This window comes from Gambusia affinis, linkage group LG15, assembly GCF_019740435.1.
Source record: "Gambusia affinis linkage group LG15, SWU_Gaff_1.0, whole genome shotgun sequence".
NCBI lineage: Eukaryota > Metazoa > Chordata > Actinopteri > Cyprinodontiformes > Poeciliidae > Gambusia > Gambusia affinis.
In genome coordinates this window covers 11,370,392-11,391,851 of record NC_057882.1, presented here as the reverse complement: position 1 = coordinate 11,391,851, position 21,460 = coordinate 11,370,392, and the positions used below count along the sequence as shown (strand labels likewise).

General features: G+C 38.8%; 2 protein-coding genes across 11 annotated transcripts in view; both read right to left on the bottom strand.

The window, feature by feature from the left end:
• Positions 1 to 191: 191 nt before the first annotated feature.
• On the bottom strand, positions 192 to 15,421 carry dpf2 (D4, zinc and double PHD fingers family 2). Of its 7 annotated transcripts, none has more exons than XM_044141141.1 (12): positions 15,299 to 15,421; positions 12,004 to 12,164; positions 10,983 to 11,090; positions 10,630 to 10,808; positions 10,424 to 10,516; positions 10,277 to 10,355; positions 10,001 to 10,042; positions 7,660 to 7,797; positions 7,442 to 7,576; positions 7,228 to 7,340; positions 6,521 to 6,596; positions 192 to 4,261 (listed from the first exon to the last, which is right to left on the bottom strand). In XM_044141141.1, exons 1-12 carry the CDS (start codon positions 15,328 to 15,330, stop codon positions 4,179 to 4,181), a joined length of 1,239 nt encoding a protein of 412 aa, XP_043997076.1. In that variant the 5' UTR covers positions 15,331 to 15,421; the 3' UTR covers positions 192 to 4,178. The 7 variants fall into 7 exon arrangements, with proteins under 7 accessions (XP_043997076.1, XP_043997074.1, XP_043997077.1 ...); XM_044141139.1 differs by having other exon boundaries at positions 6,521 to 6,602; positions 15,299 to 15,420; XM_044141142.1 differs by having other exon boundaries at positions 7,442 to 7,573; positions 15,299 to 15,419.
• A 3,614-nt stretch (positions 15,422 to 19,035) lies between these two features.
• LOC122845096 (spectrin beta chain, non-erythrocytic 1) overlaps positions 19,036 to 21,460 on the bottom strand; it is a 53,274-nt gene continuing 50,849 nt past the window's right edge. For all 4 annotated transcript variants that reach the window (XM_044141134.1, XM_044141136.1, XM_044141135.1 and 1 more), the window contains 3 exons: positions 20,154 to 20,327; positions 20,010 to 20,052; positions 19,036 to 19,905 (listed from right to left, as the gene is read on the bottom strand). In XM_044141134.1, coding sequence (XP_043997069.1) covers positions 19,702 to 19,905; positions 20,010 to 20,052; positions 20,154 to 20,327 — 421 coding nt within the window. In that variant the 3' untranslated portion in view covers positions 19,036 to 19,701. The remainder of the gene's footprint in view (positions 19,906 to 20,009; positions 20,053 to 20,153; positions 20,328 to 21,460) is intronic.

Sequence of the window (21,460 nt, the reverse complement as noted above, 5' to 3'; positions counted from 1 at the left end):
TGCCATCCGCCTCTGAGCCACATTTGGTGATAATTACAAACAGCTGAGCTCCGGTCTCCAAAGAACGTTTCTGTTCGTTCTGCTGTGATGTCTGAGGTAGAGCGCATCTCACGAGTCAAAATAACAGCTTTAGATATTTTTATTGGATCATAGAAAGACTGTTTCTTGAGTGCAATAAAAAAGAAAAAGTGCAATAACAGCTGATTTTCTGTCAGAAATTATTCTGATTGATAAATAAATCATGTCTCTAGATTGTTTTGTTGCTCAGAAGGATAATATATCTAATATTTTAATACTAGCTGGATTTTTTAAATTTGAAATATTGCTTATTGCCTTTAATGCAAACAGTGCTGCTAACTTATTAGTGACCCTATGTAGGTGTCATGAGATAAATGTAAAAAAATAAGAAATTTTATATTTGTAGAGAAAAACTCAAACTTACCAAATTATTTTAAATTGTATTAGCAGGTCCAACCACCATAAATCAGCCACAAACATCTGATTGGTGCATCTCTAGTAATATTTGTTTTGTAAAGCCAATAAAACAACAGTTTCCGTTTTTAAATTATTTAACTACAACAGGAGAATAAAAGCCACCAGATTATAGAGCTCAGTATTTATTTTTTATTTTATTTTATTTTTTACAATAAAACATTCCATCACAATTCAAATAAAAGTTCACCCAAGGAAAATTCCCCTAATCTGTAAACCTATGATTTTGATTTAAATATTATGTAACAAACAATTCTCTCCCAATGCAAAAACAGAAGCATAATCTAACAATAATAATAATAATAATCACATAGCGGTTGTAAAGTGAAATAAAATATGGTGACGAATGTCCCCGTTAATGAAAGTTTCCTCGTCTCTCATTGTGATCACAAGAAGTTTTGCTTTGAGCTTTGGAAGAAAGAGGCTTCAGCTGAGACCTGAATCACAGGATTAACTAAAAAAAGCAACTGAATCCTAATCATCACTGATGACGAACACAAAAAGAGCAGATAAACAGTTTACTAACCACTCTTTAAAGATAAAGTGGTAAGTCACAAGAAAGTAAACCAAGTCATACTGGTGTAATGCTTTAGTTATTGTTAGTTGACTATTGAAAGGACATGATAGTATGGTTAAATTATTTTACACCACGTCCCCAAACACGTGTACCGACTTAACTCTGAGACGACTGTATGAAGTGAACATGCAGCTGAATAATAATGCAGAACCTGCAGCTGTAATCGTCGTTACTTTGACTCTTCCCACTTATCTACATCACGGTTTGATTCTTTAAATACTGATTCTGTTTGAGGTAAAAGAACTGCTTCTGCTTTGCAGCCACATTTAGAAAATCTGAGACAAGAGCAGCAGCCTCTCCGGGACTAAACATACACACAACTCCTCTACAATATAGAGCCACTAACATATCTGGGGCCAAACAGTTTATGTGATAATATCTGCTAGGAAAACGTCACCAAATGATGAGCAAACTGCTAGAACACAGCGATAGTCCCTTTATTAGGCAGCTGACAACAACAGGGTTTAGATTTTGTCATGATTATGACCAGAGCATGGCATTCTGGGTATGTTTGGTGCAGTCCTCAGGTGCAATGCCGTAGTTAAGGGCAGAGAAGACAGTGGCTCCCGAACATTTGCAGGACCTAGGTGGCGTTCACACTGCAGCTGGAAGTGACCCATTTTTTGTCTACAGTGAACCCTCGCTAGATCGCGGTTCACCTTTCACGGCCTCGCTGCTTTGCAGAGTTTAGTTTTTTTTCATAGTGGATTGTGTTCTGCGTCCTGATTGGCTAAACAGTCTCCGTGCTTCTTCTCTACCTGTGTGCCCATAACGTTACGGTATTTAAATATACGTAATGCAGCTTGGCAAATTTTTTTGCCCAAGAGGAAAAAAGAGGGACAATAACTACCGATAACTTTGTTCTTCTCTAGACAAAACTCACCTGCACCACAGGCTTCAGAAGAAAAAGACACTAGAGAGCGGAGTCAGGCCGCAGCGTCTCAGTCGGAGGAACAGTGAAATACGCAAATCACAATTTGTCACAATTTGTCCTACTTCATATTGATGATTAAATGATTATTTTACTGTAGTTATTTGTAAGAACGTGTTCTATTTGTTAAAAAATAATGCTTAGGCCTGAAAACAGTTTTTGTTCTTTGGTTTCAATGTAGAGCATTTAATCATGCTGTATAATAATTATAAAAAAAATAAAGGTTACTTCACGGATTTCACCCATCATGGGTTCTTTTTGGAACGCAACCCCCGCGAAAAACGAGGGTTCACCGTCTTCGGATTTTTGTTTTTGCCATGGCCGTTCACACTTCCAAATATATGCGACCTGTATGTGATCCCCAATGTGAACGGCAAACGATCTAAAAGTGCACCGCATGCGCAGTAGGGGGCGCGATAACTGAGCCTTCTCAGTGTTTTGCCAACCGCCATGAAAAGAAGAGGAAGTGCTCGGTGTTTGCGGAAGTAAACATGGATGTTAACGGTGGAGCATAGTTTACACATTTGAAGTTGTTGTCCAACCGGAGCAGCACTTTAACAACTTATTCTTCATTATAGTTCTCCTTGGTTGCTGTTTGTCTTCTCACTTGGGCGTATCAGGAGGCAGAACAGTGACGTTTGTCGAGTATCAGTGACATAAGTCGGCTGAATGCGACCTGGACGTTCGGTCACATTTGAATTGGATACGTATCGGACTGGGTTGCATTCGCAAAAAATCCGACCTGTGTTGTTCAGACTGTCATGAAAAGATCAGATTCAGGTTTATGTGACATTAAAATATGAACCTATGAACATTTTTCCCCTCTGAATGTGACGGGAATCAGTTCAACTGAATTTAGAAAACCTGGTTACAACAGTTTGCACAATCTCCGACTAAATACCATTTGATCTAAAACCTGTCATCAAGAGTAAAAACATCTCGACTTGCCAAACATTGTCCAAATATATGAGATTGAGAGGAAGCCATTAATCATACATCAGAAGGTCTCTGGACAAAACGGAATTGGTGTTTATGAGATTGTCATTTTCTAAGAATCCTCAGTGTTTGGTCCAAACCTTCCTTTTAGAAAGACGACCCAGGAGTTTACATGCTGCTTCATCTGACCAAAACATTCTCCCACATGGAGGTAGGTCACTTTCTTTGAAAGAAAAAGCTTAGTGGTCGTCTAGACCAAATTCAGACTTAACTGATGTTCGATGTACACACAAGATTTGATATTAAAACTGGAGCAAAAGGTCAAAGGGTGTGCATTCATGCAGACAAGTTATTGCTACTATTTTTACTCTTTAACCTTTCGAAACAGATTTGTTTTTCAAATAGTACAAAATATGTCACAAAGGGTGGAAAAAGTTTTGAAATAAGTCACCACATCACAGAAATATGACAATGTGAAGCATGCACATCAGTGCGTCGCCATGACGACGAGCGCAGCTCGATAAGCCAACGCCATGCCAAGATTGACCCGAGAGATAAAGGTCCAACCTGCCATCTTTGAAGCGGCGCAACCTGTGGAGCCACGCTGATAAACATCAGAGGGATTCTATTTATACTTCCTGTTTCCTGTTTGCTTTTATTGTGAAGACATTGAACCCTTTACAGTCGAAGTAAATCCCTTTGACTGCATCAGGTGGATCAAAACGTTTGTTCAAAATGTGGTTGTGGCCTTTCTCCGAATATGAGAGCGAATGTTAAACACAATCATTCCTTTTTTCCCCAAAGCTTTACATACATAATAATCTTTACCATAGAAATATATAAATATTATAAAATGTATTTGTTTTTCACTATTATCAAGCTTTTTAAACTCCATAAAATCAGCACATTGCAGGACAGAGACGAAGCTTTAGCAACTTTAGGTATAAAAGCTGAACGCAAAGTGGAAGTTTGGCCGTTTATGACGCGTCTCTGAAACAAACGATGCCAAACTGGCTAAATGTGGCGAGTGGATGAAAATAAAAACCCATTCTAAGGCGGGAACTGTGTAACAGTCATAATCTGGTGCTAAGTGAGGCCAGTTTGATCAGGCGAACTTCCTCCCGTTTCCAGAGCACACTCCACCCCCCACGCCGACACCCGGTGAAGGGGAGGGAGGAGGTCATTGTGTACCTTGAGGGGTTCACCGTAATGCTGCAGGACGGTTGGGTGACGGAGCGGCCATCACGACGTGGGTGCGTTCTGATTCTGGTATATGGACGCCTTGTCTTTCAGAAGGTCCAGACATAAGTGGCAGCTCCAGCTCCCTGAATGACCACAGAGAAAGTCGTGTTGAGAACCAAGGAGAGTCAACGACTTGTTTATCAAAATGAAGTTCAAGAAAGTGTTGGACATTATTTTGCTGCATAGCTTTAATGTTTGTCTTTTTTCTGACGATGCAAATGGAACAAAATCACCACAGGATTGTATTTGGGCCAAAGGTTTACATTTTTCATTTAACATCTGCAGTTCTCCGGCTAAAACCACGTTGAGGTCCAGATCTCATTGGCAAGACAAATCTGGACAGAAATCTGTGCTACCAAATCCCATTTAAAATATTCATTTTTTAAATATATTGCCCATTGTAGTATAAATCAATGTTTTATCAATATTTTCAAGGATTGCTGACTCTAAGAGACCAGCAGGTGGCGCTCATTTGTTCATATATGTTGTGAAAAACAAAAAGGTGTGGCATCCTAAAATCAATACCACACATATAAAGTAAAACACATCGTCATTTCTTTTTCAAATTATTATGGTGTTATTATTCGACAAACAAAACAATATAAATCGTTTTGCATTCATAGGATTTTTTGAAGTCAAGATTTAAACAAAAAGTGGCATTTAAGGAGTTAATTTCAGAAAGACATTGATGAGGATGAAAAGCTAATAATAGTATCCATTTTGAAATATGTTATCAGGGAATAAATATGTCTACTACTTTATTTATTGTAACGTTATTTTGTGTTGTAGGACAAAAAGTGAGACATTTATAATAAAATCTGCTGCCACACAAAAAAAATAATAACGGTTTACAGTCTCTAGAGAAGGTTTACGAGGATATTTATGGGAATTTTTGACCAGACTAAAGTGTTTTTGTATGCAGGAGCATTAAGAGTTCCTTTTACTGGCTGAGGCCGACTCCTGGGCTCGACCAAAACCAGACAGTGGATCGCCACACAGAGCAGCAGGATTTGTTTCTACAGAAAACCTGCTTCAACAACTCATTTCTTCCCATACATTACAGAACACCTGGTGATGTCAGGGTTTACTGCGGCTGCTCAGCTACAAAAATATAAAAACCCATTCCATTTCTGAACAAGTCTCAATGTCACATGAAGTCACCACTTCAAGCAGATTCTGATCGTCCCAATTTGTTTATAACTTTGTTATAAATGCTCTACTTTACTGTGGAACAGTGAGAAAATTTCACGGTTGGATTTATTGAGCCAGGATGGAGTTTCACTGATATGCAGATGTGCTTTGTTTCACGAAGCAGCAGGCATGGCTAGAGGCTGACGCTGAAACATCCACAGTCAAGTATTTGATGTGGGAGTGAAAACTTTTAGCAACAAAACGCATTTAGTAAAAATGTTTAACTGTTTATAAATCATTCTGTTGAAAGAAATTTTCAAAAAGTCTATAAGGTATAAAAATTACTAAGCAGTGTATATGTGTATATATATATATATATATATATATATATATATATATATACACAAACACACACACATGTATAGAGGCCTGTCGCAATAACCAATAAATCATTTAACCACATGGTAAATTAAAACAAACTCAATCATTTCAATTTGTATAATTTATCTCATTTCCCTTTTTCTACCAAAAACGAGAGAAAATGGAAATAATTTAAAGTTGACAGGAAATTTGAAAATATCACTTCAAAATTATGTGTTAATGGAAAATTGGAGGATTAATATCTAAACACCAACTATAAAGTCTTAAAACATGCAAACATAAAAAAAAAAAAAAAAAAAACTTAAATAGGCAATGCTTAGCCTGGTGGAGGCAAAAGCAAAGCCTGGTGGCCCGCCAGGCTTATGATATAGTAATCCTTACTGAAGCATCTTTTATGCTCCGGAGAGAAAACCGCGACAAATCCAAGCGTTAGTTTGACGTCTCATGACAAGTCAATGTCAAGACTCGGGCAGAATGGCTCCGACAAATGGAGACTGGACCTTATCCAGTACTTTGAAAAAGTTAAATAGTTAATATTCCTTATGTGTTCTTTGAACTGTCTTCTTTTATGAGATGTTTTTTTTCTTTTCTTTTTTTCCCCCCATTTACAAATTCTAAGAAGAGTGGAGAAAAACAACAAAGTTAAAGGTCGTTGTGGGTAAATGGCTTCTGTTTTTATCAATATATCAACATTTACCAACGCCCGACTGAGCGATAAAGCTGTCCTGATACAGACTCCCCCATCAATTCTGAATTAAACTCGATTTGGGCACACAGTTTTTGATAAAAGAGGTTCTTTGTGTAAAACAGTATCTCATTAATGAAGTTACCTTCCGGAGGTTCAGACATCGGCGGGTTGAGACAGTACATGTGGTAGCCTCTATCGCAGTCATCACAGAAGAGAAGCTGATCCTTGAAGAAACACAATCAGAACTCATGAACTTTCTTAAGAAATCTTCTTTAGCACTTACGTTCAAGTCTGTAAAGGACAAATCCAGCTTACATACCAAACATTATGATTAATATTTCTCTGAAAACTGAATCAGACTGTTGAATCCCGTTCATTCACACCAATTCTTGGACATAAACTTGTATGTGTGCATGTAAACAATTCTAAATGATGCAACCATCAGCAGAAAATATGTTGCAAGATTCTTTAAAAAAATATATATATTGATAATTAGTTTGGCTGCAAGGATAGCCAAGTACAGGGCCTGAAACAGGAGGATGGTGGCCCACCTGTAGAGGTTTCCTTTACAACAAACAAGTAAAAACTTTTAGGCTTTGTCCACAAAAAATGTTTGTTTATTATACCCTTTTCTAAAAGGTTCCTAATCAAAGTTGCGTAATAAAAATAGGAGCTGTAGACTAAAAAGAATTAATAGTTGCCAAAATAATACACTAGGCAGTTCTGGGGTCTCCACAGCCTGGGCTGCTGCCCTGTTAAAGTAATTGGTGGATCACTTAAAACTGGGCAGTTCTGCAGAGCAATTCCTGCATTTCAGAGCTCAACTCCAAACTAATATTAGAGACTCACATCGTTTTCAGAGGTACCGCACATGTTGCAGCATTTGCACTCTATGCACTGCCAGCGATACGTCTTCACGGCAGCCATCATTACAGGAGTAAACTGCAGGCAGGAGGGGTGGCCTGTGTTCACCACACACAGCAACAGAAACATTCTCACAGATTAGTGAACAGGTCTATGTGTGGAGCATGCATGCCTCTTTCAAAAAACCTCAAGGACGTACCAGAGCGTCCACAGTCCGAGCAGGACACCAGCTCTTCTGATTGGCCCGTCTTGTGATTGGTTTTGGAGTCTCCCAAGCAGAAATCGCAGTAATTATTAGGTAATGCCAGACCGTCTGGGCCTTTTTTGGGAGCTGCTTAAGGGAAAAAAAAAAAAAGTTATTAGTTACCAGAGATGCCTGCATAGTTACACAGAAAGTCTCTGGTGCTCGTTTCTTACTTTTCGGCTCCTCAGGCAGCGGGAGGGCCGTCTCGTTCATCTCCAGGTCGTCCTTCTCCTCGCCCTCCTCCTCCGCCAGGTGGGAGTGGGCGTAGTGGTAGCTCAGGCCTGGGCGGTTCTTGTAGCGCTTCCCACAGACTGACACCAAAATAAGAAAACATATTTTCACAAAGACGAAGACAAAGCCCAAATCTGTGCAGTCACAGAAACACAGTGACAGGTGAGGATCGAACCAAAGCGATTTATGTTTGTTGTCTCACTGAAATAAAAGACCTGCTGTATTTCTGAAGAATGAAGGGCTTTCTACATTTTAGGATTGTTTGAGAGAAGCTTCTGTTAGACGGTTCATGTGGGGAGAAGTGATGATGTATGAGACAAACAGGAAATCACTTTTAACCCACAAAGTTTCAATGTGGTTTTTTTTATAATGAATATTAAAGTAGGAACAGGATTACAAGCTGAAGTCAAAGAAGTAGAAATGGGAAAATACAGATGACACGTTCTGCTAATTTATTTTTTTTTTTTAAATGTTGCTTTGTAAAGTATTCATACTATCTAGTTTCAAAATAAATAAAAAAAAACCTGACAGGTGCGTCATGCATTTGTACTCATAGCCAGAACTTGGTTGGACCATTTTTCACTGAAATTACAGCCGTAAATCTATCAGGGTTTATTTCTAACAGCACTGCACGTCCAGGGACTGAAATTTATGCCTTTCATTCTTTGTAATAAATTGCTCCAGCATGGTTAGATTTGATAGAGAGAGAGTTTGTGAACACTAGTTTTCATGTATTGCTATAAATTAAAAGATTTGAAACATGAATGCGCTCTAATATGACTCATTTCCTGAATGTATTTTGTCAATCCTGGGAGGCTATCTTGTCTCTGCTAATAAAAAACAACCCCCCAGAATGATGCTGCCACCTACATATTTCTACTATAGCGAGGTTGTGCTCAGGGTGATGTAGGCTCGCTCTCCACCACACACAATTTTCATTTTGATCTCAGCTGACCGAGCGCTTTGTTTCACTTGTAAGGGGCAAAAACGTGACAGATGGGAACTTTTAATAATGTTCTTTCTATCCTTCCACAAAACATACTCATGTCCAATGCACGACTGAAGGCAGGAGTGTTGACAGATTCTCCTTCTTGAACTGGGAATCTCTGCAGATCCTCCAGAGCAACCACAAGCCTTTTGGCTGCATTATGATGAATGTTGATTAATACACAGATGGACTATTTATTAACTGGCTGACTTCTGTGAGCATCAACGTACAAAGGAGGAGGGGGCGAGGACAAAATCCATGCCACACTTTTTAGATTTTTACTAAAAAAAATTAAATTACGCATTTTCCTTCCACTCCAGAATTATGCACCACTTTCTGGTGCTTATTATGTAAAATCCCAGGTAGATGCACTAAAGTTTGTAGTTATAGTGAGACAAATAGTGAAAAAGTTCAAGGGTCATGATTATGTTTGCAGGGTGCGGCCACTATTTAGGTTTAGTGAACAACTAAAAGATGCAGTTAAAACTATGAAATTATTCAGCTTTTCAGCTTCACAGTAAGCATCAATCTTAAACATAAATGATTGGTTGGCATAATTCTAAGTAAGACTTTTACAACTGAGATGAAAACCCCCCCTCCAACAATAATCCCTTGGTTTTTATGTGCTCTGTAAACCACTGAGATTAAAGGAGATTATGTGTCACCAGGCATCCCCATCTTGAAAACAGTACAGATAAATCCGTGTGAAGCTGCCACTCTGGGAGGGCGGGGTTGTTATGTGATGTGTGCAACAAGTCAAAGACTACACTTCTCCTTTCACTGCCGCACCAAGATCTGCTTTTTACTTCCTCAAAACGCTAACCACCACATTTCATCATCTGTCAACTAAAATAAGCATCTTGGGTGAGAGTCTGAAGATCTAAATAAACACATCAAACCACGTGACTGTAGACGGTGGCTGAACAGACTGAAAAGGTCCCGCAGACATCAAACTGACTCAATATCAAAGCAAAGGCCTTTAGAAAAAGTAGAATGTGAAATGAGTGAGTGGTCAGAAGGGTGCAAACAAAAACACGGACAAAAATCAAACCTCATGCAATAACTAAAGACGTTTAGCTGGAAAATTTACTGACACTAAACTTAAGCTGAGAGTTACTGAAACCCTCAAAATCTGGTTCATTACATTTGGAAATGAGAGTCTATGTTTCTGGCCACGAGAAACTGCAAGCAAAAGAAAAATTCCTCCTTCCAGAAGAACAGTGACAGTACATAAAAATACATACATGTACTCAGTAACAGACAACGAGGGAAAGAAGTGATGAAGAGAAATCTACCTCTTTCAGAAGGTTTTGAAATGTGCTTTTGTTTGATAGTGTCTGGAAGAGAGGAGAGAATCAGAGGAAAGCACAGACAGAAGATCAGAGAAACAGAAACAGTCAGTCAGCAATGAAAGCGAAACCGCTTCAATAGAGGGAAGAAAAACAGTTCAAGAGGTACAGATTCTCAATTTGAAGATAGAAAAGAAGTGGAGGAAACCAACAGAACAGCAACAAGAAGCAGCAGAACTTTAACTAGCTTTGTTAAGGCATTACTGTCGCATGAGGACTCACTGTCACAGGCGTAGGGCTTGTCCCTGTCCTCCAACGCTGCCGTGTCCACCTTCTTCCTGCCGCTACCCACTCCTCGACCCTGCGGACGAGGCTGGAGTCAACCCAAAGTCCGGATGAATGAAGAAAAAACACACAGTCAATTTTTACCTTCCCTTTCCCTTTGCCTCTTCTTTTAGGCGTGTCTTCCTCATAGTCTTCATCATCCAGGTCATCCAGGAAGTCGTCTGGCTCGAGGATTCTCTATGTTGAAGAGAGGAGGAAGGTGGAAGATAAATAGAGCGGATCACAAGTCCAGGTTGAACATCTCATTTCATGACGGCAGTAAATGAGATGTCGGCAGTGAGAACAGGAACCTTTCTAATCCGGGTGGAGGGGTTCAGGCTGCCGGTGTAGTCGCTCTGATTGGAGTCTTCTTCTGACCCCCGGATGTCCGCCGGGGTCCGTTTGTCCAGAGGTTCCCCCTTCAGCAAGGCCTCCAAGCTGCTGCCATCCGACGACAACAGGACGTCCTTCTTCAACCCCAAATCTAATTCTAAGAGTAAAAAACAGAACAAAACAAAAACTTCTTAATACTTTGCTTTAATGCTTCAACAATGAAAGTCATTTTTTTCCATCATATATGAAGTGAGGTATCCAGCAGTTTTACCAGACATGTTGCTGAAAACCTAATTAAATTGAGAGCAAGTCGAGCTCGTTGCCGTGGTACCTGACTTGACAGGAGGGAAGATGAGGCGCGGGTCTTCTGGAGGATGAGATCTCCGTTTCTTCCTCCACCTCCTGGCTGGGTACGTGTAAAGCTGACCAGGAGCCATGCCTGAGGAGAGGAAAGCACGTCACTGACCCGTCCAGATCGATGGACGCTCGGCAGGCTGATGGAGGCACTCAGACTAAATGACTCCGCAGCGGCTTCCTTCCTAATGGAAGTTGCCATATCTGATCTTGGTGTGTTGAGGTCGTCTCTTTGTAGCATTCAGAAGGATATTAAAGCTGGCAACACCTGCTGCTAACCCAGCTACAGCGCCTGGCAAAAGTATTTACACCCCTTAAGCTTCTCATTTTCTTACTTTATAGCCGCAAAATGATATAACTGCAGCTCAAAAGGGTTACAAGTTTTTTTGGGTGTACATCTCTCTGATCAGCTTTCTTGTCCTTGCTGAATAAATGTATTTCTATAGAATAATGCTGCCGAGAGACCCTCTTAACATGTTTACATCTTTCTTCCATTAAAGCCACAACTGTAGCAACAACTAGTAGTTACAAAGTCAACTGATTCTTGATCCTGAGCTGTTGACCTTTGCAGATAATGAAATCCATACAAAATGCACAAATGCAAATCTGTGGTAATTAGGAGAGTAAATGTGGAAAAGATTAACAGGTAGGAATGCTTCTGCAAAGTGTTTCCATCTCCTTAGATTTCTACTTCTTACAAAGGGTTTAAGAGCTCAGAATGGACTTTTGAAATCGGTTCTCATTGTTGCATCTGTGTGACGATAATCGGACATATCACCCCCTCTCCATTGGAAGCCATTGTGTGTTTGGTCTGAATTTTGTGGGTGCGTTTGTTTAAGCGGAAAACAGCAGAATGCTGCTGCAGAGGGAGATCGGCTCGGTGTGTCTGTGTGAAAACGAACATCCGAAAAGCACCTGACTGCGTGTCGACAGTTCGACTTCGGTCTGGTTGTGCTAAGCTCTGTAAAATCTCTAAGAGAGCAAATCTGGAGTATTACCAGGACCCCGGTGTCTCTTCTCCATCCAGATGTAGCAGTTGCTCTGAGCCACGCCGGTCTGAGAGTCCAGGAACGGCATCCGAACGCTCCTCTCAGCGCACAGCCTGGCGTTGTAGTTGTGACACTGCTCCAAGGCATCTCTGTAGTACTGCTCTCCCAATCTGAGAAAAACAAGAAGTAGCAAGAAGTTGAAATATTAAATTCATACGAAAATGTCCAACAGCGGTTTAGTACCATTTCTACTAAAAAATAAATAAATGTGTGTGTGTGTGTTTATGGGTAAGGGTTCAGTCTCATCAGTGTTTCCTGAGGCTCGTCTCACTGCTGCACAAGCATGTTTGTACAGTGGCAGCGAGAAGCAGTTGGTAACATTACTTAACGTGATCACAGTGACAGGCCGGCCGCAGCAGCTGGGCCTCAATCAAGACTCCAAGGTCAACAAAGTCAGACCAGGTTATTTATGAACACACTTAAAGGAGAACTCACTGACTGACTCCTAACAAAATATGGATAAAAGGGAAAATTAAGGAAAAAACATTAGAAATATACAGTTATAGTTACCATTCAGCATAGATTTATTACTTAAACAAATCAACTTAAACAAGCTCTGACAACGTCAAGTATTAGTGAGGTCTAAATAACAGAGCTGGGTTTTTATCCACACTTCCTACGTTGTAGAAGAATTACAAGCAGAGTAAGAAGTTGGATCTGCGACACAAACTAGCCAAAAAGTTTTCTTCCACTGCAGGAACTGAGCTGCAGTTGGACAAGAGACTGGACACTACCCAGCTACCAGTATTTCAGCGGTCGAGTCTACTTACTTAAAGTTACTCCAATTAAACACAGAACTTAACCATACCCAGCAGCTCTCGAGTGGAAAAAGCTGACAGTAGTATTTATTTGAATATCAATCATACAAAAAAAAAAGGTTTCCAGGAAGAGAATGTCACTGCTCAGTTCAGAAAACTGAGTCATAAGCTCAACTTTTAAACTGCACATCAGTACTTCCTAATAAATCTGGTGCTGAAGAAAGCGCCCTGAGAATACAGTGAAATGAGTCAAATGTAACCATTTACTATCTGTGCCAGTCATAGATTTACATACAACATACTGTTTCTTTTAATATACTGAAGTTCTACTGTGGATAAAAGTCTCTTAGTTTTTGTTTTTGATAAAGCTTCAAGCATTATCCTTTGACCATTGTTCTTATCAGACTTGGTAGAGATCATTTTAATTGGTTGGTTTTCCGGCAAAGACTTTGCTTTGAGGATGATGTCATGGTCAGACCAGAAACAGTTTAATCTAAGGTAACTTTACCCATTTCAGAAGATTTTTGATCAATGTACAATTGGTACACCCAACTTTGTTTCAGCCATGGGATCCAAACTGCCACTCTTAATGACAGATTTGCTAGGATGACAAAGAACAACCACAAAATGACAAAGGCTTAAGTATAACGTGAACAGGAAGTGACAACAGCACCATAATCTACAGAAAGGGCAATTTAACATCTACATGAACAGGGAGTATAGTTCCCAGATAGAAATGCTTGATATATTCAAGCTTGAATGAAAGGTGGTGCTTTCTTCTAGAGAAAAATGTTTGTGTTATTATGCTAAAGTGACAAAAATGAAGTTTGGATATGAAGTAAGGACACTTACCTCGACCTGATTGTCTTGTTCTACTTCCAGTGCTACTGGAATGTTGCACAAGATGAATGGTATAATAAATACAGAGGTCTACCCTTAATTCAAATTAACATTAAAATTAGGACCCGGTTGTTCCAACTGGACAATGATCGTAAAGACAAAATTAAATTGCTTGGAATTAAAACAATGTTTAATCTTTAGAAACAGTCCTGACTGCAACCTTATTGAAAATGCATTAGTTATGCCCACAAAGGAAAACCATCCCACTTAAATACACTCTAAAAGATTGCAAGGGATAATATATATAGTCAAAAATATGTCATTTGATTTCTCTGCCACTTGTTAAAGGGGACTAAACAAAATGTTACTAATCAGGATTCAGGGTTTCCCCCAGTGTATTATAAGCCTGGTGGGCTACCAGGCTTTACTTGCACCCCCACCAGACTAAGCATTGCTTATTTATTTAAGTCGTTTTAAAATGTTTGCATTTTTTAAGACTTTATAGTTGGTGTTCAGGTATTAATCTTCAATGTTTCAATAACACATAATCATTAAGTGACATTTTCAAATTTCCTGCCAACTTTAAACATTTATTAACTCAAAAACATGACAGGCTGCTGGATGAATGACTGCCCTGACACCCAACCAGCGGGCTTAGTAAGTTTTCTGGGGAGTTTCCTTGGGAGTGATTAATAAATTATAACTTGTATGTATGTATGTATGTATAGGTTAATCCAGTTTATTAAAATTCATGCACCTAATTCTTGTTTTTAAAGTTTATTCAAGCAATATGTTGTAAGCGCATTCCATCTTTCAAAAACAATTGTTTAAATTACTCCTTAAAAGCTTAAAATCGATCAAAAATGTATGCTTATAAGTGTATGGGAAGTTTGACAGGAACTGGTGAATAAAAACATACGTTTAAAAAGTTATCAAAGCACGTTTCACATATTTTCAAAGCACTGCCGAGGTTATTTGAGGGCATGTGTCGGTATGTTGTGTGTGTAATCTCAGTTAAAGGCTTGTAATTAGAGTCTAACATTAACCAGGTTTCAGGCTGCACCGCTGCATCACGAGGGAGACAGCGGAAATGGAGGAACGTTTGAGCTCACGCACACGCCTCATCAAAGCAATAAACTTTACACCTTAAAAAGAGTTGCAGTGACCTGATTTAAAGCGCGACAGCTACAGAAGCGTGTAAACTTTCAAAATTAAAGAAAAAAAACTTCGCCGCCAGTGTTTCATTCATCAAAAAAATAGTCGGCCAGTTGTCATAAACAGCGTTGGGCTCTTTAGCTTGTTAGCGTGCGAGCCACCTAGCTGCGTCGACCGTTTGACCACAAGGACGTAACAATTAACAACACCTACACTACAAGGAAACTTCACACACCTTTCTCAATACATATTAGTGACTCGTGTGTGTAGAAAAGTATAAGTTGCGTGTCTGCTAACTTCCACCTCTATTCCAGGATGTAAAAAGACAGACACGACGCCTCGACAGCGTTGGCTAAACGCACTAAAACAGAATGCTCCTAAGCTAGCAGGCGAAATAGTCGGTGAATGAGTAACTATACAGACAGAATAACGTGACTGAGATGAGCGTCACCTTTATAGGTATAAAATCTCCAAGGAAGTCCAGTACTTACAGTTTGACAACATTCTCAACAACAGCTGCCATCTTGCTTTAAAACACGGGTAAAGTGCCTGCCGGGTAATGAGTGCCCCCTGTCTGGACTTGTAGGCAGATGGAGCAGAAGCTTGAATTCGTGCGGCTCCTAGTGGCGAATAGGTGTCACTGCAATTATTTGGATGACATTTTAAAGAATGTTTAGGGTTTGTTTTTTTTGCCCCAAATGGAGTTTTGCCAATGACGGCAGGCTAAAGTATTGACAATTAAACGGTTTCGTATTTTATCACATTACATAAAAAAAGAAAAACGTTTATTGGGACAACATAGGTGAAGGAGGTGTCCAGTTTTACTTTTACCTGTAGGATATTTGCCCCCCTCCGAAGGTTTCCATGGAGATTTTGGCTGCTTTTCTGTATAATGTCTTCCTTTTTGCCTTGCACTGTGTATATGTATTTTTTTTCTTTCGCTTGATATTTATAAACAATTTTTTGTTGAATCCTAATAATATAGACATCTTTGGTTGTTAAAAATTAAACACTAGTCTGAAGAATCTCAGTTTGGACATTCATTGAATACCACTTTTTAGTTTGGAACATAAGAAACCATGTGACCCAGCATAAAAAAAAACCTCTTCACAAATAAAATTAAAAGAAACCCAACCACATGTGTTGATTAAACCGTTTTATTATTCCTAATATTAGATGTAGATACACAAGTCAACAAACAGTATTTTTGATTTGTAATGAAAATGCTCCACAGCACACTGACATCGTGTGGAAGAGTCTGGCATTACAGACACGTACCTGAAAAAAAATGGGACAGCAGTTGTAATTTTTGCAATACGTTGCATTAGTAACAGTAGTATTAATAGTAACAACAGTAGCAATAATGGTCATAAGAGCAATTAATACAACTAGTGGTATTAACAACTCTGAATTACAGAGGAAGGAACAGACATTTGTCAAAGGTACTGAGAAATTAGAGAAGAAAAAGTTTATCAAATGCTGCAAGACAGACCACTGGATGAAAAAATACAAGCTCCCATTGGACAGCAAATATTCAGCATTCTTCTGAAAGAGGAAGCTCAAACCGTCAGCAGTCTATATTCAACCACATCTAATACTTAACATGTAAAAGCTGTTCTTCTTCATCGATACCAGTACTCTTCGATCCAAAAACCTGCTCGACATCAATAATGCATACTTTTTATGTTCTGGTCAAAGCTCACCAGTAGCACAAAGTTATATATATATTTTTTTAGAAAGGATGCAATATGCAACATCAAATCATAGCCAGTTGAGGACATTCCCACAAGACTGGAGTACCAAAGTTGTGTTAATGTGAGTATGCGTGATACAGAGCCTGTGTAGTTTGTCAAGTATGAGTTAAGCTTCACTTGACCAATTTGGCCAAATTCAGTTGAGTTCATTCACATTCAAACGAGCCAGTATGAAAATACACTGTGTGACCTCTGAGCTGGAGCTCGGCAGCATCAATCGGATGTGGTATTAAATGTTGGGAGAACGGGTAGCACTGGGAGTCACAGCAGCTTGTCCACCAAGGAGGAACGACGCCTCTCTTCCAATCTGTGCCAATTGCTTTGGCTCACGTAATGCATGTTATGTGGTTCTTTGATTGTGGCTTAATTTCAGACAACCTAAACTGAAACTGGAAGCTCTGTGTCATGCCTGGAATATTCAGTCCTACAGATAGAAACAGGTGTGCTTTATAAAGTTGGGGCTGCCTGCTCTTAAGCAATCTGCGTTCAAAGGGAGTTCAGGGATTTCCTTTATCTAAATAGTCCTTGTTTGGACAAGGAAAAGAAAACCAGTAGGTTTAAAAGGTGAAAGGTACCTCTTTACCATTTTGTACCCTCACTTTGTACCTAGATGTTGCCATTTCATTTCGTACCAATTATCTTTATTAATGATTGGGACAAATCACCCTGAAGTCTACTCTTGGCAAAATGACCAGCATCCCTTTCGAGCTGATTTGTGCAACCAGACTGCAGTTCAGATTGACTAGGCATGTGGCGATTAGCAACCTCAAGATGCATCAAAGTGAAGAAGGAAAAAAAACAAAAACTCCAACACCTTCCTCTTGTTTACAAAAAACAAAAAGGATTTCTGAAAATTACCCTACCTGCGACAAAAAGAGTCATGGTGTGAAAATGAACCTTTTTAAAACTACAGCTGAGCAGCATGTCTGTTAAGCAGCCTACTGCAGGCTAGCTACCAGAGCAGGTAACCAGACTAATTAACTAGCTAATAGCTCGTATTGCTCTATAAAAACCAAGAACAGTAAAAAACTATAATATTCTGCACGGTAAGCACTTGAAAACTACTAACAATAAGACAATAGTACATATGCTTGTTTTAAATGTTGGTTGAAATTATGTGATACCTTGGTATTTTTAACTCCGATTAAAAATACCAGCCCATGCCTAGGTGTGACATCCGTATAGGTAAATACTTTTACAAGTCATGCCACTCAAATACCAGATTTGTAGGGGTACATATACTGTTAAAAAAAAAACAAAAAACCACACATACACAAATTGCAGCTAACGTCTTATACTGTTTACTTGGTTTCATGTAAGATCAGGTGCAGCTATGAACAATTGTGTAAATTTGTACTAATGTCTACATCCTGTAAAGGTCCTTTTCATGAACAATGTCCGATGAAACTATCGCCTAGTATTTGCTATGCTAGAGTGAATTTTTCCCTTTTATCTGCCAAATTACATCTAATTGTTATGTCTAGTCCTGATTAAAAGCTGATGTTTCCAGAATAAATTAACATAAAAAGTAGATGGTAAGGCTCAGACACGTACAATAATCAGCCCACATTGTCATGCCATATATTCAAATTACATTTTTTTTTTTAGCAAAACAGCTCATTAAACTAACTGCAGGACCGTTTTCCTCAGTAACTTGGCTGCTTGTAAGCAGAGCTTCTCATGGTCGCCATCACTGCATCTAGACTAATAATCCACTGACATACATCAGGTCATTGCCACAGGGCACATAGTTAACATTCACTTCTTTGTACTAAGAAAACTTTAAGACTGTTTCGAATGAAGGGTGTGTTTGTAAAAAGGGATCAGAATAAATGTAGTGTGTTCAAGTAAAGGTCAGGCTCATGTCTGGTTGTAGGAGAGCACCTAAAGCGTCTTCATCAATGCCCTTCCTGTCTTACTTCCACTCCCCTAGCTTGGAACAAAATCTGTCCTTCAGTCCTGCTCTCATCACCGCAGTCTGCCGCCACAAAATGTGCTTCAGCTTCTCATCTGCCAACTGTCACCAAAGCTTTTATTTCGACCAAAACAATGGAAAATAGTTCAGGAGGCTAAAACAAAGAGGAGAAAAATAATGCCTAGAGGAATGTTACTGGTTGCAGCTACTATAAAGCAAAAGGAAAAGTAACATTTTCAGAAAATTACTCCAGTGATATTTTGCTTGTGTCTGGTTTTCGAAAAGCAACATCCATCTGACCGTATTTAATCAGGAACAAATAAACATGCAAAATCCACAGCACCACAACTCACACACGCTCACACTAGAAAACAAATTTCTGCTTTATGAAGGAAAAAAAAACAAAGTTAAAAATTAAGCTGAAAAGATCACTCAAAAGAAATAATCAAATGCAGGCAAAATCGGAGTTAAACAAGAAAAAATAATTATAAGACCACTAATTAAATATATGTATATATGATTTTCCCAGTGGTACCTGTGATCATTTAACACACACGGCTAAAACTCGAGCTTTATTTTTGTTTCAAAACACCTCATAAATGTTCTTTCCTAAAGAGAAAAAATACAAGGGCAAGACCAACATTCTCCACTAGTTGAACCAAATTTGTTTCTCTCCATAACATAAATCAAGGTCATCAACTAATTAGTTTTCTTCTCAAACCATACATTGCAAAAGATAAATATTAATAATAATATTAATCAAGTTACTAACATCAACATAAAAACAAACATATGTTATCGCCCCCCCAGAAGAGAACGCTTGTGAGGAGTGGGAAAAAAAACAAACACAATTAGTAGTTTTCCTGGAGTCACTGTGAGACGATTCTTGCAGAGGACGAGCCGCTTCAGTCGTCTGACCTGTCCAATCCAGCTGATGTTACCGACTCAGACTAACAAGCTTGTCTGACGCTAGTTTGGGGGATAAATGTGAATAGTAAGAATAGATTGGAAGAAAATAAAGTAAACAAGAAATTAAAACGCTGAGGGAGACAAACAGAAAAGGAAGTCAAAAAGGATTGAAGAGTCCCAAGTGACAGATCTGTTGGCAATTCCTTGGGTCCTGCATGGAGAGCAGTGCGTCTGTCTGACCTGTGTGTACCTTTCCGTCCGCCTGCCTCAGTCTGTGGAATTTTTTAGATTTTGGATGTTGCCATTTACAAATGTCCTATTTCTTCTTGCCAAAGAAGCTGAATCTCTTCTCACGATCCTTCTCTTTTCCCTCTTTGTTGCGCATGGTTACGCCTTCTCCTGAGCTTGGCGAGATGGGGGGCATCGTCATGGCGCGGCTGAGTCGGGGTGCTCCCGGCGAGTCCCCTGATCCGGATGGGATGGTGCCAACGATGGACTGAATCCAGGAACTCATTTCCACCTTAAAAAAAAAACAAAAAAAAAAACAATAAAGGTTTTATTATACCTCATCATTCATATAAAGCTGCAGACGCAGCTTTAAAACGACAAGTCTGTACATCTCACCTCATCCTTGGCTTGGAACAGAAACTCTTTCCCATCTGCTAGCCTGCAGATACATGAAACAGGAAAAATGATTCTTGCACTCATTTATTGATACCAACAGCTAGAGTAAAGTTAAATATTTGCTTTAAATTATTTTATCCTCACCTGAGCTTGAATACATGTTTCCTCTTTTTATAGTCGTGGGCTACTTCACACACAGAGCCATCCAGCCCAATGGGAACCTCTCCATGGTATGGAATGCCACTACTGGCACTCTTGCTATCTTTATAAAAACCCAGACTTCCTTTTCTAAGAACGCAGTACACGTTCTGCCAGGATCTGTTGGAGCAAATTAGTCTGATTAGTGTGATCCAGTTGTTCATATAACAACATAACTTAAAAGAAAGTTATAGCTATATTTTACAACCTCATTTGAGGAATTTATAATGAAGTGAAAGATATTGCAATTGCCACGGCAACAGAAGTGAAAACCAGCTTCTGACAACAAAGTTCACAAAATCTTACAAATAAAAACTAAAGAGATTTTAGGAGTAGCGCACACCTGGCTCAGAAACTATCTTAAAAGGTTTACAAGTGTGGCGTCCCAAAAAGCTCTTTGTTCCGTTTTGATACAAATAAATGTAGCTCTGGAATAAATTAAGATCTCGGTAATAAAGTGACAAAAAAAAAAACTTGGATGTTTTGATTCAAACAGCTGATCAATCATTTAAATAAAATTACACAAAATATTAGATTCCTGTATGCACAAAAATATAGAAATTGAAAGAGCAAATTAACACTATTTTTAAAGGGTGGTGCTTAAAGTTACATATAACTTTAAGCACGTATAAGTTAACATGTCAACACCTAAACCTTACATGTTCACAGATAATGCTAAAGTGGCCTGTTCCTTCTTTTACAGCTCTCTTGTGTAATCGTAGTAAATCCACAATGAAAAAAAAAAGGAGATCGATTTTTACGGTGCGTTTAGAATCTGAATTAGATTTCTAAGATGGACTGCTGCAAGCCAATGTTTGTCCCGACCCGAGTAACGCTCCAACTTTTTATGCTTCACTGAGAAGCTGCATGAATAAACTAATGTGCCGTTTCACCGGGTCAAGAAATTAAGAGCTTTGACTGTTGAGCCGTATTGTAAAACTAAGTATACATGCAGCTCCTATAGACATGCGAACATGCGTCTGTATTTTGTGATCGTTTAGTCTGCCTGAAGTGAATATTAGTGTTTAAATGTTATGTTTTTATTATATGGATAAATTCTGTCTAAAAAAAAAAAAAAAAAAAAAAAAAAAAAAGTAAATGATTTTGCACTATTTTTACAATATTCCTCCAAACTGACTTAGTCACAAGCTGATGAAATGTCAAACCTTTTTTATATTAGTAAAAATTAGAACTAATTTAATTTATTGATTATAGAAACGTTTTTCATTACACAGATTAATTTCACAATAATT

What these genes read in the sequence shown, in the direction of transcription:
- dpf2 (XM_044141139.1), bottom strand. Translation starts at nt 15,330, where the DNA reads ATGGCAGCTGTTGTTGAGAATGTTGTCAAACT. An exon ending in CTTCCCTCCTGTCAAGTCAG is followed by an intron (nt 10,809 to 10,982) that starts GTACCACGGCAA and finishes TTTTACTCTTAG; the next exon opens with AATTAGATTTGGGGTTGAAG. An exon ending in GCTGCCTGAGGAGCCGAAAA is followed by an intron (nt 7,577 to 7,659) that starts GTAAGAAACGAG and finishes TTTTCCCTTAAG; the next exon opens with CAGCTCCCAAAAAAGGCCCA.